At 41.1% G+C, this 18,407-nt stretch overlaps 1 protein-coding gene across 1 annotated transcript in view; it reads left to right on the forward strand.

Moving 5' to 3' along the window:
* Positions 1 to 18,407, forward strand: part of METRNL (meteorin like, glial cell differentiation regulator) — a 34,898-nt gene that overhangs the window by 7,075 nt on the left and 9,416 nt on the right. The window contains exon 2 of the mRNA XM_082213887.1: positions 148 to 536. Coding sequence (XP_082070013.1) covers positions 148 to 536 — 389 coding nt within the window. The remainder of the gene's footprint in view (positions 1 to 147; positions 537 to 18,407) is intronic.

Consider the following 18,407-nt stretch of genomic DNA (forward strand, 5'->3'; position numbering starts at 1 on the left):
CCTTTTCAAACTTCATGGCCTTGCCGTGTTCCGCAGCCGCTATTTAAATCCCCACAACTTATTTATCTGAGCATGTACAGTATATTCTCTTGAAATAAATGGAGGCGCTCTTACAGTAAACTCTCCATCTTTCCTTTCCTCCCCCAGTGGACTAACACACGAGTCTCACAAAAAAGATGTTGAACAGGTCTACCTCCGCTGCGCCGAAGGATCCATAGACTGGATGTATCCCACAGGAGCGCTGATAGTGAACCTGCGACCCAGTATTGTATCTTCCTCTTCCAAGCATTGGACTGTCTGCATAAAGCCCTTCAAGGACTCCGCAGGAGCAAATATTTATTTGGAAAAAACTGGAGAACTGAAACTGCTGGTCCAAGATGGGGATCACAGCCCTGCCCGAGTGCATTGCTTCAGCTTTGAACAAGGCGGACTCTTTGTCGAGGCCACCCCTCAGCAGGACATTAGCAGGAAGATCACAGGCTTCCAGTATGAACTGATAAACAAGGGGACGGCATCCGATTTGCACATGGTTTCTGGTAAGTTGCGAGACGATCCATTGCAGTTGCACTGTCCTGGTTTTGAATGCTCAGTGTCTGCCAAAGTGAATGTGAAAATAGTACACTGGGGGGGGGGTCTACAGTCCATCAGTTGTCTGGTTACACAAAGTAGCTAGAAAGAAAGTTGTACTCTTCAGAAATGGTTATGGTGAAGAGGAGCTCCTTCTAGGAAGAAAATTGTTAAGAAATAAACAGATATTTCTTACCTTTCTAACAGGTCAGTGTTATGCAACTTTGCTTGTTGCCCCTGAAATGAACAACCTGTATTCAGTGTGTGTGTGTGTGTGTGTGTGTGTGTGTGTGTGTTTACCTCAAGGTACCAAGTCACAAATCCCCTGCCCTTTTTTTTTTAAAAAAAAAAATTATTGCTTTCTCTCTACCCCACACCTTGTGTACAGGTATGAATTGTGAGACAGGCTCCAAATCAAAATGATAACATAAATGACTGAAAAGAGAGGTCATGAATTGTAAACTTGGAGCTACTTTGCACATGATAGACTTCCCAGTAGGAAAGTGCATGTACCTCATTGGGAGAATCACATCAGCCTGTTGTCCTGCATGTACAGTGGTTCAGTGGCAAGTGATTCAGCCAATTGTTGCTGGACAAAGACTTCCTTCCTCATTCCACTCCTATTGTTCTGCTTCTGTTCCTCCTATTCCTTGACCTAATTACTCTTTTGTTGCAAAGGAGTGGTTCTTCTCCTGGGGCAAGGCCTGCCTTATCACATCTTATAAACTCCTCAATCTCAGTGAAATGTACAGTTGATATGACACATCTTGCCATGTGGTGTAATTTAGTGCCTTTAGCCCAAACAGGCCTTAGGGACCTACTACTTAGGTTTTCAGCCAGATATTTGTATGGTGGTAGTGCTGCTGTTGTGACCCACCATAGAGCAGGCCATGGCCCAGTACTGAGTTCTGACCCACCACTTTTGCACTAAGATGTAAAAAAAAAAACCCATTTCTTTCAAACGTTTGTATCTTCATGTGTTTTATTCCCTCCATCCTCAAAACTGCATTGAATAAAGAATGCATGGCATGGCCTAAAGAATATGCACTGAGTTATTAACAGCATCCTAGGGGGCACAGATACCTTTTGTATCAAACGGGGAAAGGCCAGGGCGCTGTTGGGTACTGCCACCAGTTTTCAGACAAATTCATGACTGGGCAGTTTTTCAGGCACCTGGGTTGGGCTGGTTGTGGTCTTCAGAGCTGAAATTTCACATCATATTAGGTCAGTTGCTATCCTTTGATTCTGATGAGACACGATACAAATGTTTTGTGGCTACTGAAGCACCACTTAATAACCTGCATTTCAAAGTCACAACACAACTTTTGAGTCCAGCTCCTACTTGTGCTTCAGGCATTCTTTTTGGTGTTTTTTTTTTTGTCTTTTTGAGTAGAAATTTTCGGTTCTGCAAAGTAATGTTGGCTGCCTGTCAATTCAAAATGTGTAGACTGCAGACATCTGTTTTTTTGGGTGACCTTGCGCGTGTAACTCTACTTTGGCTGCAACAGCTGCTGCAATTCTCCGCAGCAGCTGATAGGTGGCGCATTTGGCATTGCAACTGACAATTGGATATTTTGCTCTCAATTATGTTTTTCTTTTTGCTTTCTGAGATATTTTAAAGTTGGATATTTTGGAATCTTAAATTATTCTAGAGACTACATTGCAACAAAATCTGTTGCAGTGCATTCCTGCTTCTGTGCAGTATTAAGTCCCACTTAATTTATTGGGACTTGAGGTAGAAGATAGTAACTTTAGCATATGATTGCCCATATTCTAGCAAACCACCTTCTGATAATTTCTGTAGATTCAGCTATAAATTTATAAGCCCTTTTGCACCCACTTAGTTCTTCCCCACTGAAACTAGGGAGAAATGAACCACACTCCATTGTTTAGTGTTGCATCTGAGCTAGGGACCATGGTTTATTCTACTCCAGACAAACCATAATGATAAGCGAAGAGCAAGCTTCAGTTCCAATGTAATGCTAAGCCAGGGATGGTGGTTTCTTTCTCCCAAATGTGAGCAGGAGGAATAAAGCAAGTGTGATCACCTCGGCTCATGGGAGGTAAGCCATGGTTCGTGGTTTACTGTGGTACACAAAGGCTGTCTCATGTTTGGTAGCTAGGACCCATCAGTTAAATTCTAGTGATTTCGGTCTTCTTTTTTTACACCACATTTACAACACGTTCTTATGCATTTCAGGTGCAAATCCCACTTGAGTTCAATGGAACTTGCTTCCAGGGATCATGTGTAGTATTGCTGCATTTGCCTTCCTTACTGACTAATGGGAGGTGGTAGAGTTCAAGAAAGGTGTGAATTGATCCTAGCTTGAGAGATAATAGTTTTGAAGGGCTAAAAGAAGGCAGCTGTGAAGTTCATGCTTAAGGAGGTTTCACATAAGTTGACCCTACTTCCCCCTCCCTGCAGTCATGTACTCTCATCAGCTAAATGACTACTTGCCTCTCTTCCTGCACCCTTATGATATTACTGAACCCTGCCCTTAATTTTTTTCCTGCTCCTTTTCCTAACCTAGCTGTCATCAAAGCACCCGAGTCATCATATTAATACTTTAATGACCCGTTGTGCCCCCAGAATTATGACATTGCAGAGTGCATCAGCACATAAGCAGTGTTTGGCAGAGTGCCATGGTTTTAATTAGTAGATCCAGCATTTTATTAGTTTACACTCCTCCATTCTCAATCTGGGCTTTGCAAATAATGCAACTAGACTTCCCCAAGCAAGCTTCTTGGAGCAGGGAACAAACACTGTGTTGTAAACCATGTTCTGTTGGTTTAGCCATATTCCTATGGCACATACCCATTTATGTTCTGTGTTTTTTGGGAGTTTCATTCAAAGACATGCTATACAGTGGACTTTGTTGTCATTTGATGTTACATCCCAGGGCATAGGATTGGCAGAAGCCATGGCAGGTGATCTCCATTATGTATGCACTTTACTTGGGTTCCCTCCGCTCCATAAGTGAGTTTGAAACATTTTGTGAATGAGCAAAGATTGGGAATTACCTTTTTAATGGATAGCAACATGTGAGTTGTGTCTGCTGCTAGTTTCAGCGGCTGAAAGTGAATTACTGGTCCACTGATGTATGCTGACCTAAGGCTGGAGTTATGTAAATAGGAAGGAGCAATTAGGCAGCATTTCTATATATGTGGCAAAAAGAGTGTGTCTGATGCTCATGCCACCCCCTCCTGTAAGCACAAAACCACAAAGTTCACACTGGACTGTGGCGCTGAAAGTGAACTATATAACATCATCCAGGAGATACTGGTTTCACACATAGTGCTAAACCATGGCTTAGTGCTATGAGCAAGCCCTACGCAGCAGCTTAATTCTGACTTGCTATGGTCTATGAAGCCACAAGCTATGTCTTGGTGCTATGTGCAAACCTAACACCCTTTCCCAACCGTGACATGCTTAACACCTGCACCATCACCACCAGGTGCTCACTAAACTACCAAAGCACAAGAGCAGGCAAAGAACAAGCCATCTTCTGTGGGACAAATTGTTAACACATTCTTTTTTTTTTTAAAAAAAGAACAAACAAACTATGGCTTAGCCTTATGTGTGAACCAGGCCACTATGTGATGTGTAGGATCTAAGGGCGGAGAACTTGCATTTTGTCTTTGTAACATTTTTTTGCCTGCTTTCCTTGCATCAATATGCTACACATTTTCATGCCCTCATCTTTGGCAACCAGTGATGTATTTTTTTTTTTGTGGGTGGGGGCATAATGATGAATCAGGACATGGGGTAATTTGCAATAGAAATTCAACATGGGGCTTCTGTGTGTGTGTGTGTGTGAGAGAGAGAGAGAGAGAGAGAGAGAGAGAGAGAACAGCTACTTTTCCTAAGAAGAGGACAAAGTAGTGAGTAACTTTCTTTGAAATCTTCTGAGATCAGCTTGAAAGCTATATAGCCAGTGGCACTACCAACTGAGAGGAAAACTAATAAAATTAGAGACAGCCCCATCCCTCCTTCCCTTTCCACTCTGTCTCACACTCTCATATAAATCTGGAATGGGAACTTTACTAAAGCACTTGAGAATAAACAAAGAAGGTTTGGGGCTGAGGCTCGCTCAAAGGTAACCACTATATACGCACACAAAAATACAGTGCTGCCTCAAATTTTTTTTTTTTAATGAAAGGAAGGAAAGTTGGGGTCCCTCACTGAGCTTGAATAATCTTTCTTTGCAGCTGTTCATCTAGGATTCCAATCCCCTTACTCATGTTGAAAAGCACTTTACTCCATGAGAGTTTGCTCTGTATATTCAAAGTGCTTTTTAAACTCCAAGCTCCTTAGTTTTCACTGGAAAACTGCTTCCCTGTGCCTTAGCCAAGATCTGCAAACTTAATTTACTGGAATTCAGAAATATAAGCCCCTGTTACCTTCAGGGGTTGTTCTGCATTAGGCCAAGTCAAACTTTAACAAACATTTCCTCTATCTTGATGGGATCTACTTCTGGTAAGGCAGGTCTGCCGGTTTATGGGTTTGCTATATTTTAATGTCCGGTAGCGAGTTGAAAACATTTATAAATGCCCACATTGAAATGCCGCTCAAGTTATGTGAGAACAGTAACCAGCTTATTTTCCAAAGGTTAATGTTTGAGGAATATAGCCCTTGGAAAGCCTTTTCTCTGGTATGAGGCAAAAGTGTGGGTGGGTGGGAAACAGAGATGAAGGATGGATGTGTAGAGGTGACACACACACACACCTCAACAGTTGCACATGATGACATTTGGGACAGATTCCGGAAGGGCAGGTGAGGAATGTCACAGAATGCCTGATAAGATACAGAAATTAGGAAGCTGCCTTATATACAGTCGGGCCACTGCCCAAGTAGCTCAGCATTGGCCACACTGACTGTAGCAGCTCTCCATGGTTTCAGACCAGGGTTTTCGCCATCTCTACCTGGGGATGTCATGGGTTGAACCGGAGACCTTCTGAATGCAACACCCTCTGCTGAGCTATAGCTCTTATCCAAGGACATGCATTGATTTGAATTCAGGGTCTCTCTTGACCCTGTGATCCACACCAATGTATGGTTGCGGGAGAACCACGGTGTCCTGACTGTAAAAACGGTTAACCCTGGTGGAGACGTAACCATGGGTTAATATGCAGAACAGAATGAACAGAGGAATTTGCTTGTGGGGGGAGCGGGTGGTGGAGAGCACACGGCCTGATTCCAAGGTAAGAACCACGGTCAGTGGAACAGCATAAACACATCTATGTGAGCTTAGTATCTCTCGTGTTCCGAATATAGCACCAAAACCAAGAAAAGCACAGGGGGCTGTGTAAGCTCTGAAACTTCTCCCTCCCCTCTCGTCCTGTGGAAGGGTTCTTTGGGGTAGAATGTATGGTCTGAGTAGGCCTAAGGTGGCAATAAAGTCACTTTGACGCCTTGCAATCCTGTCAATTAATAAAAGCTTATTCCCACCCCCCACCTTTCCTCTCAGACAGGGCTTCTCTTTCAAATGTCAAGTAGGCATTCGACTGAACCTTGTTTAATGATTCACCCCCACCTACCCTCTTCTTTTGGGCTTAAATTTTGTTGGCAGGAGAGGAAAGGGCGGAAGGATGTGTGAGCAAAAGAGAGTCACTTGCTGTAGCTTATTTGAGGCTGCACAGGCCCCTGGAACCTGCTTTGCAGAGTTTTGCCTGCCAAAAGGCTCATAATGACCTTTTCACAAAAAAGCTACGTTTTCAGAGCCAAAGCAAGGTTACACCCAAAAGCAGTGGCCGGGAGGGGAGAGAGAGAGAAAGAAAGAAAAAGAAGGAGAGAGAGACAGACAGAGAGAGGAGCCCTTCCACCCTAACAGTGACACATCCCATTCTGGAGAGGCAAAACAGGTTATTTAAAATTAATAAATGAGCATTTTTTTTCTTTTTCTAATCCTTCAGACATACATGCATTTTAAAAAAGGTCAGCAGGTTCTGCGGGTACTCGGAGTAATATGATGCAGATTACTGGAAACACAAGCTTGTATTCTCGTTTTTAGAAGCCCAGTCAATTTTTAGCCAGCTAACATCATACTTGCATCTTTCTCTTGCAGTGCCCTTAAAAAAACAACAAACCAAAACTGATTAGGTGAGACGTGTACAGGTACTTGTCTAAGTACCACAACCTTTACCAGCCCAGTATCCTGCATAGGTTTTGAACAGTTCCCAAGAATATATCTGCATGGGGTTTAGGCTGTGCATCTCCTGTTGATGTCAGGGCACCTGCCTGTATTCAGAATTTAGTATTTGGATCTCATCCCCTTGAAGCTCTGAGATTGTTTCTGGATGAAAGCCCACTGAGTAAGGCTGATTCATGCTTGTGGTTACCCTGAGCAGCAGTATGGCTTTATACCAAGTTTCACCTGCGGGATGAATAATGCAACAATTCACAGGCAACTGGCATTACAACACCCTCCCCCCCAAAAAACAACAACAACACCCTGAAACTTCAAGCCACCTTAATGAGGAGCAAATGAACTCTGAAGCGCCTCGCTGGATTTCTCAAAAGTGTGGTCACTTTTGCTGATGTAGTTTTAATAGGAGACAGAGAAAATATGAGGCTGCTGTCCTATAGGAAGGCATGAGCTTTGCAGAGTTTAATGGCACTTGGGTCTGAGTACTCACATACAGGATCAAACTGTTGAAGAAGCAGGTTCCTAGCACTTGATGGCAGAGATTAGTTTAACTGTGTGTGCCTTCTTGAATTCAAGGAGCACCAAGCAGAATTACCAGAGGGTGGGATTTCTGTGCTCTGCATGGCTCTTCATCCCATTCCAGGGCTTTAGCAGAAACAGAATAAATGTGGCATGATAAGGATATTTTATTTAGGTTGCAGAATTTGGATTACCTTGCATCAGAATTTGGGGTTATTGGGCACAGTGTACACAAAAGGCAGGTCCCCTAGAGTGAGTTGATGTGGCAGTCTGAAATGATTACGGTACATAAGGGAACTCTTTGGGTTCAAGGGTGACTTCTCTGAAGTTTTGCTGTAATACAAGAAACAACATTTTTATTATTATTTGAGACCAAAAGAAGGAAGGGCTAGATCTCTCTCTCTCTCTCTCTCTCTCTCTCTCTCTCTCTCTCTCTCTCTCTCTCTCTGTGTGTGTGTGTGTGTTTATGTGTGTGTATGGCAAAATCCTATTTTGTGGTAATTCACATTCATTTCATTGAGACTTGGCCCAGGAGAACAGCTTCGTGGACTGCATTTTCCCTTTTAGTCAGCAGCCGCTGTGGCACGTTCCATGCTTCAGCTAAAGCCTTGTCTGCGTTTGCAATTCCAGATGTTGCTATAATTTTGCCCAACTTTCTGTGAAAAAAGTCTGAAATGAACCAAAATCCATGCCTCCTCCTCCACACTTCCAGCCTCTCTCAGAAACCACTCATAAAAGATTGCTTAGGTTATTTTGAAAGGCTTCCTTAAACTTTGATCTTCTTTCACTAACTTGCTTTCCAAGTTTAACTTTAACCAGCTCCTAGTCATTTAATTCAATTCCACTCCAATCTGGATTCCATATGGGGCTGAGACACTTTCCTGGCAGGGCTCCAGCTTGGGTTAATATATACCAGGGCTTAGTTTTATTGTCCTGATACCAGAGGGCAAGGGAAAGTTATTTTTGTGCTCAGCAAAATAACAGATAAGAACTTACAAGTATAAAAGGGCAGGAAACTTGTGGTGTGCCCACAAGCCGCCCCCCTCCTTCTAACTAAATGGAACAAGATAGTTCTAAGATCTTCCCTTTTGTCCATAGCAAACAGGACATACAATGCAGAGTATAGACGATCCAAATTTCTGAAAGAGAGATCAGTTGAGGCAGGGAATGATAGTTTGGGACCAGGTTTTAGTGTGTTCACAGCACTATCAGTAAAGATGATCTTTCAATGACTTCTGATGTCAGGGCAAGCTCTAGTTTCCTATTACTTCTAAACTGGCTGACCTGTACCCTTCTTCTGTGATGGAGGTTTGGGGGCATGTCTTGCCCCCAGACCTATCAACCAGGTTGCATTTAGCAGCATGGTCCAAAGGGAGGTCTGTGATGCTACACAGAGTTTTTGATTGCAGGGAAGTTTTGGGAAGCTTTGTACAGTGGTACCTCAGGTTACATACGCTTCAGGTTACATATGCTTCGGATCACAGACTCCGCTAACCCAGAAATAATGCTTCAGGTTAAGAACTTTGCTACAGGATAAGAACAGAAATAGGGCTCTGGCAGTGCGGCGGCAGCAGGAGGCCCCATTAGCTAAAGTGGTGCTTCAGGTTAAGAACAGTTTCAGGTTAAGAACGGACCTCCGGAACGAATTAAGTACTTAACCCGAGGTACCACTGTATTTGCTCCCTCCGTCATGAGATGGAAAAGGCAGGGCTGGTGTGCACATGGTGACTTGTTTAGAGCCACAAAGCCGAGACAGGTTTTCGGTTTGAACCCATGTCTCCCTGGCCCAAGGTTTGCCTTCCTACTTTTCCACATTACACAGAGCATTTTCCCTTAGGAAGGGGCAAAAGAAACTAAAGCAGTCCATTCTTTAGGACACAGACCAAGCCCTGCTGCGCATGGGGTTCCGGACTTGAATTTTCTAAAAAAGAAAAACAGGTTAACCTGTAAATACGTTTAATGAAATATCACAGTCCCAGCGGGCAAAGTCAGTCAAAGGATGCAGGGATCGTTTTATATGTTGAATGTTCAAAATGAGACGAATTGTTGTTTTTCTTAGCTTTTTTTACCTTTTTATGACAATAAGCCACAAGTCTTAACAGGAATGAAAGAGAATTTGAGATTAATAACTTTGTCAAATCCAAAAGAACCATCGAGAGCGCTTAAGCCTTGTGAATATATTATGTTTTCTTCAGTCCCCAGTTGTGGTGGCAAACCCCAGGATCCCCACAGTGAAACCTTAAGCTTTCCTCAGGTGTATGTTGCTCTGGTTTTTAGTCGACTTGTGCCAGAGACCCGCAGACATTGAACCCGTTCACCCATTAAATCTTACATTTGAGTGTGCTGATATCAAGCTTCTGTATGACTCTGGACTAACACAATTACTTCTCCATTGAAATAGTGAACTTGTTGAAGTGTTAGGGCAGGGTTGGTGCACTTTTATGATAGGAGGCAAAGGGGCATTTCACAGAAACAGTGAGAGAACCCGGGACTTCTGGGTCACATCAAGAATGGTGTCGGTGGGATGTCCATTTTCTCAGTGTGGTGACATGAGAGAGATCATCTTCTTAAGTAACATGGTCCTCCTCAAATGTTGCTGGACTATAATTCCTATCATCCATGATGGTTGGTCATGCAGGCTGGGCATGATAAGGAGCTGGAGTGGTTTGTTTGGGGAGAAGCACTTCAGATTTTTGTAGCACTAGAACTATTCAGGAAGCATCTCCCCCCTCCCTATTTTTGCATACTAGAGCTTCGTTTTGTTTTGGAGTTGTGGCTTTTTGGCCCTTGAGTGCACCCTACCTAAAACAATTCCCAGCTGTTCATAGTTTTCCCCACCATCTAACATTTCCATTCCAGTCAGATTTGATCATAATTGTTGTCAACCTTGGAGAAAATTGGACTCTCTGAACCCACATATAATTTTACAGAAGAGCCACTAGTGTTGGAACAGATTTCCTTCCATAATGAATATAATCAAACTCTGACCACTGGTACTCAAACAGCTGCCAATAGTTGAGCAACCAGTTTGCCCTTGTCTCGATTTTGGATTGAAATAGTCGCTACGTGTTGATTTAAATGGGCGTAAGTTTATGATCTTGCATCCAGCAATGGAAGCGTACATTGCTTTGATTTTTAATGAGGTTAGTACATATGTACCTAGGTGCAGGATCTCTACCTTTACTTTCTGAATGTGAACGATAGAACTTTGGAACCACTTATGATTCCTCATTATAAGTTTCCAGTGTGTCTATTCCTCCCTGACATTCCCTATAATTTACACAGCTTTTTCTTATAAACATTGTGAGAGAAGCTAGTTCGTTTTGTTCAGCAGCTGGATGTTGTTCTCAGTTCTGCAATTATGGCATAGGCAAGTTTATGGATGGAATGAAGATGGTGACGAGTCAAGAGAAACACAATCTTAAGTTCAGCGTGCCTTTAAAAAACCTTTTTTTTGTCAAACCCCAGAAGAAAACAAAAGTTCTCTTCTACTGCTTTCATAGCTTTTCATTAATACCGGAAGCTGATTATTGTTGGAGAGAGTAGCAGAATTACAGAGTTGGGGGGTGGGTGGGCATCAAATGGCACCTACTGCAAACCTCTATCATTGCAGAAAGCCCACTACTCCGACTTCCGGCGGGCGCGGATCCGGTTGCAGGCGAGGGTTTGTCTCTCCGGAGAGAGCTCTAGCTTTTCGGCCGATTTGGGAGTTTTTGAGGGCAACAAAACTCCCGCTAACCCTCTGGAGGGTATCCGGAGGTCTTGGTGCCCAGCAATGCGAAGGAGTCACTCGTCTGGCCGCCAGGTAGCCTTTGTATAAAGGCGAAGAGAGCGACGGAACGAGAGACGGCAATTTGGGCAGCCATTACAGCGGCGAATTAGCGAAGCCTCGAGCCTGCAGGCTAAGCGCCTTGCTCTCGATACAAAGAAACTCAGATACGCAGAAGGAGTGCTGGAACTGCAAAGGGGAAAGCGTAAGGAAGTATCTGAGAAGAAAGAAAAACAGCCGAGTTCAGCGTCAGCTTGTCTTCAGCGGGAAAGACGCAGGGTGGTTTGCAGAGCCGAAGAAGAAAGTAAGTTACCGCTAGTGGTTACACAGTCCGTCCCTCCCCCATTGGCTCACTTTGTAATTAGACTCTCTCTTGCTGTAGAGGGGAAAGGGAAAACAACCGAGGGAGGGCAGAGAAACGCGGTACTAGGAAAAACCCAGTCGTCGCGGCAACGGAGACACAGAACTACAAAGAGCAAACTATACAAAAAAAAAAGACAAAGGAGATTTCGGTTAAGAGGACGTTTACTAAGACTAAGACTCCTGTGAGACGTTACATTAGGTGGCTTAAAGGAAAACTCCGGGGGTAAGGAAGACTACTCTTTGGACATTCGGAATCGCTTTGCTACTGTATCGCTGTTTGGGGGCTTTCTTTATCTGCTACATTTGTTACGCCTTCTTTAACCTCTTCTGGACTTAACATTTGGGTTACGGAAAGAGGAAGGAACGGGGGAAGAACAGTTTGAACAGCGAGAAACCACAAACAGGAAAGATTAATTGACTAATTGACTAACTCTCTTTACACCTAAAAACCCTGCTTAAGAACTGATTCCTCCTGCTGGACTGAATTAAGCATTGCACTTAAATTTTGGAAAAGATTATTTGGAGACTCAGACTCTTATAGGTTAAGTGGTTGCTAAAGTGGTTGTTAAAGAGCGGGTGGAGGAGTCTGAACTGAGGCAGGAGAAGTGTAATCAGACTCTGGTTGGTGGACTTAATTAACTTAATTAACTTCTTTAAAATCTCTGGAGGGGAGGGATAATCTTCCTTTTAGTTTTGGGGGAAACAAACGCTGTTATTTCAAGTGGCTATTCTAAGTGGCTAAATATAAGAAGGTTTATACTATCCCGAGGGACTAAGACCTCTTAGGGGTTAATTGAAAGCTGAATAGTCTAACTATAAGGAATACAGTTATATATCTTTTTTCTCGGCATAAAAGGAACTCCCAAGCTTAAGGACAATGTCACATACGCAGAAGAAAGGAGCAGAGGGAGGTATCCCAACTGATAGGAGAGCTTCAAAACAAGAAACAGAATTTAGGACAGAAATATTGAGGATGTTCGCAGAAATAAAACAAAGTGAAAAAAATCTGGAAACTAAATTGGAACAGGTGGACAATAAAATTGGGAAAATGGATAAGAAAATTGAAGAGACAGTAAGTGAGTTAAAAGGACAGATTAAAGAGGTCTCAAAAAGAGTGGATGAGGGATTAAAAAAGACAAAGCAGGAAATGAAAGAAATGAAGCGAGAGGAAGAAAGAATGAGAAATGAGATAGTAGAGTTAAATAAAATACAGGAAGAAATTAAAGATTCCATCGCAATGAATGATCTAAAACAGAGGGAGATTAACCTAAGATTGAGACAAATCCCAGAAGTACAAAACGAGAATATAAAAGAAAGATTAGTGAAGGAAATAGCACAGTGGATGGAAGTGGAGGAGGAAGATGTGGCAAGGACAATTATAAATGCGTATAGAATGAAAATTAAAACAAATAAAGCCAGGAAATATCCAGGGGATTGTCTAGTTACATTTAAAGATAGAGAGATGAGAAACTTGGTCTTGCAAAGAAATAGGGAAAAAAGATTATACATTGATGGGCATTATATTATCATATTTAAAGACATCCCCATAAGGCTGTTAAAACGGAGGGAATCATATAAACCACTAGTGCAACTACTTAAAAAGAATAGAATTGACTTCCGATGGGAATTCCCGGAAGGGGTCTCTTTCTTTTATAAAGGTGTTAAAAGAAGATTGACTAGTCACGAAGAAATAGGAAAATTCACAAGAAGATATAAAGAGCTCCAAGCGGGAGAGGAAGAGGAGAAGGGCGCAGAAGGTGGACCCAGACTGAGGGAAGATTTAGAATTAGGTGAAGAGGAAGAACAAAGCAGAGGAGAACTAGAAGAAGAAGTAGAGGAGGAAGAAGGAGAGGAAATAGAAAGGTTACAGAGTAACATCTAACTCAGAGTAGCACCTAAAACAATATGTCTTTAAAACTATGGAACTGGAATGTCAATGGAATGAATGATAAGAAAAAACGCAATGGAATTGAACGCATTCTAAAAAAGAAAAATTTAGATATTATATGTCTTCAAGAAACCCACGTGGCCAATAAACATAAGAAAGTTCTTATTAATAAAAGGTTAGGAAACGAGTTTATCTCTTCCGATAAAAAGAAAAAAAGAGGAGTAGTACTATACATTAAAAATAACATTGAAACACACCAACTATTTAAGGATGAGGAAGGGAGAATGATTGCAGTCCGTATTAAATGGCAAGGGGAAACGATGATAATAGTGGGAGTTTATGCACCAAATGGCAATAAAACAGAATTTTTCAGATCATTGGAAGAGAGATTATTTGACTATATAGACCAAAAAATCATAATAATGGGAGATATGAACGGGGTGGTCTCAACAGAAATAGATAGATTAAGGAAAACTAAGACAGAAGGAGGGAAACTACCTAAGACATTTTTTGAAATGGTGAAGAACTATAATTTGGTAGATATATGGAGATTGAGACACCCCCTGGAGAAACAATTTACTTTTTATTCAGGATCGAATCAATCACTGTCAAGATTAGATCAAATTTGGATATCAAACGAACTAACAGTAAGAACTACAAAAATTGAAATACAGGCCAAAATTATCTCAGATCATAACCCTATTATAATGGAGATGAAGGGGGTTGAAAGACGAACTTTCAGATGGAGACTTAATGATAACCTATGGGATGATCAAAAATTTGTGGAAAAGAGTCGGACGAAACTATTGGAGTACTTCTCAGATAACTTAGACAAAGGGGTTAAAATAAACGTGGTATGGGACGCGAGCAAGGCAGTTATGAGGGGCCTGTTCATTCAACAAAATGTATGGAAAAGAAATAATAAAGAAAAAAGAACTAAGGAGATTTTGAGACAGATTATGGATTGTGAACAAAAACTAATTAAAAAACCAAATAATGAAAGGATACTGCAGGAAATAAAATCTCTCCAAACCCAATTTGCAATGTTGATAAATAAGGAGGTTGAGTGGAACATCAAAAGATTAAGACAGAGAAATTTCGAATTTGCTAATAAGCCAGGAAAATGGCTTGCATGGCAAGTCAAAAAAAGAAAGGAACAAAACACAATAAATAAAATACAAATAAACGGAGAAGAGATAACTGAATCAAAAGGGATTAGAAAAGGATTTGTGGAGTTTTACGAGCAACTATACAGAAATAAGGATAGAAACAACAATAGGAAAATAGAGAGATATTTAAAAGAGAAAATGGTAAGGAAGATTTCGACAGAGCAAAGAGAAATGTTAAATGCCCCCATTTCCAGAGACGAAGTAGAGGAAGTGATAAAGGAACTGAAAAGAGGTAAAGCACCGGGCCCAGATGGGTTTACTGCGAGCTACTATAAAGAAATGAAAGATATATTGACGGTTCCGCTAGCTGAGGTGATGAATAAGACCCTAAAGGAAAAAGAGATCCCAAGTACCTGGAAGGAGGCATTTATTACAATAATCCCAAAACAAGATACTGACCTAACCCAAGTAAAAAACTATAGACCCATTTCCCTATTAAATACAGATTATAAGATCTTTGCGGGAATTCTAGCAAAAAGGTTCAAAAAGATACTAGTGAAGATAATGCATGAAGACCAAGCGGGGTTTCTACCGGGAAGGCAAATAAAAAACAACACAAGAGGCATAATCAATATAATAGAATATCTATCGGACAGAATTGATAAGCCAGCTAGTCTGATTTTTATTGACGCGGAGAAAGCCTTCGATAATGTCACCTGGGATTTCATGCTGAAGAATTTAGAAATTATGGAAGTGGGTCAAGAATTTTGGAATGGGATAAAAGCAATATATACCGAACAGAAAGCAAAGCTGATAATAAATAATGCTATAACAGAAGACATAAAAATATCTAAAGGGACAAGACAGGGTTGCCCGCTTTCTCCGCTGCTCTTTATAGTAGTGCTGGAGGTTCTGCTAAACGCAATAAGGCAAAACAAACAAATTAAGGGAATATCATTAGGTTTAAACGAATACAAAGTTAAAGCATACGCTGATGACGTGGTATTAACGGTAGAAGACCCTATAAATAGCTTAAAGGGAATTCTGGAGGAGATGGAGGAATTCGGGAAATTAGCTGGATTCAAACTAAATAAGAATAAGACAAAGATGATCGTTAAAAACTTAGACCAAGATAAGATAGAATCATTACAGGAACAAACGGGAATTGAAGCAGTTAAAAAAGTTAAATATTTAGGACTCTGGCTTACTGAAAAAAATATTGACCTATACCAAAATAATTACATCCCGGTGTGGAATGAAATTAAGAAAAATCTGGAGATTTGGGCAAGAATGAAATTATCACTCTGGGGAAGAGTGTCCATGGTCAAAATGATGGTACTCCCCAAAATGCTTTTTCTATTCCAAACGATTCCGATAATAAAGGGCATAAAAAACTTTAAAGAATGGCAAAGGGTGATTTCTAAATTTGTCTGGGAAGGAAAGAAGCCCAGAATTAAGTTTAAGACATTAACAGATATTACTGAAAGAGGGGGCTTCGCCCTACCAGACATGAGACTGTACTACGAAGCGGCATGCCTATGCTGGATTAAAGAATGGATAAAGTTGGAGGATACAGAGCTATTGGATTTAGAAGGGTATAAGAACAAATTCGGATGGCATGCCTACTTGTGGAAAGATAAGATAAAAGTACATAAGGGATTTTGCAGCCATATCTTTAAGGGACCTCTGATAGAAGTTTGGAACAGATATAAGAACATACTAGAACCAAAAACCCCACACTGGTTATCACCAGTGGAGTTAATAAGTGTAAAGAAAGTCAATATGGGGAAAAAATGGGGTAGGTACGAAGAATTGGTATTGAAGGAAGGAGGGAAGTGGAAAATTAAACCATACGACCAGGTAAAAAGATATACATACGATTGGCTGAGTTACTATCAAATAAATGAAATATTTAAAAAAGAAGTGAAGGAGAGGGGCTATGATGAAAAGACATCGAAATTTCAGAAAGAGATAATAAATTGTGATCGGAAAAATCTGTCAAGTATGTATAAAATATTGTTAGAATGGAATATGAAAGATGAGAAAGTTAAAAAAGTGATGACTCAGTGGACAAAGGACCTCGGATATGATATTCAATTGGAAAAGTGGGAGAAATTGTGGAGAGTGAATATAAAATTTACAGCATGTGTACTGCTAAGGGAGAATATGTTAAAAATGTTATATAGGTGGTATATAACACCCGTTAAACTAGCCAAGATGTATAAAACAGATAACAAATGTTGGAAATGTAGACAAAAAGAAGGGACGTTCTATCACCAATGGTGGGAATGTGGGAAGATTAAAAGCTTTTGGGACGAAGTCTATAATGAAATCAAAAAGATTTTAAGCTATACATTTGTAAAGAAACCCGAAGCTTTTCTATTAGGTATGGTTGGAAAAGATATCAAAAGAAAGGATTGTAAAATCTTCCAATATGCGGTAACAGCAGCTAGAATGGTGATAGCGCAGAAGTGGAAGCAGGAAGAAAGCCCAACGTTAACAGAGTGGAGATTAAAATTGACGGAATATGCGGAGTTAGATAAATTAACAGGGAAAATTAGATATATGAAGGATCAAAAATTTATAGATGACTGGGGAAAATTTGCGGACTATCTGGAGAACAAATGTTTAGTAAACACAACACTAGCAGGATTTAAAGAGGCACTGTAAAACACTAAGAAGTATTGCTTATGGAAAACAATGTTTGAAAGATGGTACTAATGGCAGTACGAAAGACTGGAATGCGTTATTAAGAGATAAATACGAATGAATGTCAAGGACGTTGAAGGAAGTCCAAAAGAATGAGATGTATGAAACAAGGATTTAATGTATATATATGGAAAGATTAATAAAAAAATTTTTAAAATGCAAAAAAAAAAAAAAAAAAAGAAAGCCCACTACTCCGGCATCTCATTCAGACTCAGTTTAAAACATCTGAGGAGGGCTGAAATGTGTTGTGTCTGTTCGGCAGTCTGATCCACTATTCATGCCATCAAGAGGTTTGTCCTTAACCATTTGCAATCTAAATACTCCCCCCCCCTTGTAATTCAAACCTATTGGTTCAGATTCTACCCTTTGGAGCAACAGGAAAATAAAATTGGCATGTGGCAGCCTCTTAATAGCCTCATTTGCAGACTAAATGTGCCTGACACCTTCAGCTTTTCATCCTAGAGCTTAGGCCAGATCCACACCATTTAAAGCACATTATTTCCCCAAAAGAATTCTGGCAACAGTAGTTTCCACCTCATAGAGATATCAATCCCCAGTATCCTTAACAAACTGCAGTTCCCAGGATTCTTAGGGGGACATCATGTGTGTTGAATGTGGCTTTAAATGTAGGGTGTGGATCAGTCTCAAGGTCCCTGACCATCTTTGCTGCTTCCTTAGTTACATTCCATTTTGCTGGTATCTACTCCTTTGGCAGTGCCTTGGAGCAAAATGTTTAAAGGTGGTGGTCCCAGGGCAGGTGTTAGCTGTGGGGCTCCAGCAGCTTTCTGAAGGTGCTGGGCCTTAACGCTGGGCTTGGTGCATTTTGTTCTTTTTGTTCTTTTAAGGTTAGGTGCATCCTTTGCTGTGTAATCATGAAATAACCTGTCTTAAAAGAACTGTCACACAAATTACTGGCCCCACTCTTTCTTCCTTGTGCTAATATTAGGAACACAAAAACCCAATAGTATACATAGAACTTCTCACCCTGGTCGGTATTTGAGGAGCTCTAATGGCAAACCTATCTCCAGGCAGTAGCTGGAGGTGAATGACTGCCGGCAAGAGAGGCTTGGCCATGGGGTAACTGAAATCTACATATTGTGTAATGTAGATGATGAGAATTCCTCAGTAAGACATGTTAACCGCAGGGGGAAAGCTGCAAGAAATAATGTAGACTTTTGACCACCTTGCACCGACCCAGGAGTTTTCATGTCCATTTCTTCCTGTTGCAGAGAAGTACTGCAGTTGAAGCAAATAAGTGTTCTACAGCATTAGTTGGCTTGCAGTAAACCCTATTGCCATGGTTTCAGCAGAAGTCACTTGGCTAAAGGCACCTGGGC

Source organism: Podarcis vaucheri (genome assembly GCF_965113315.1).
Source record: "Podarcis vaucheri genome assembly, chromosome: 2".
NCBI lineage: Eukaryota > Metazoa > Chordata > Lepidosauria > Squamata > Lacertidae > Podarcis > Podarcis vaucheri.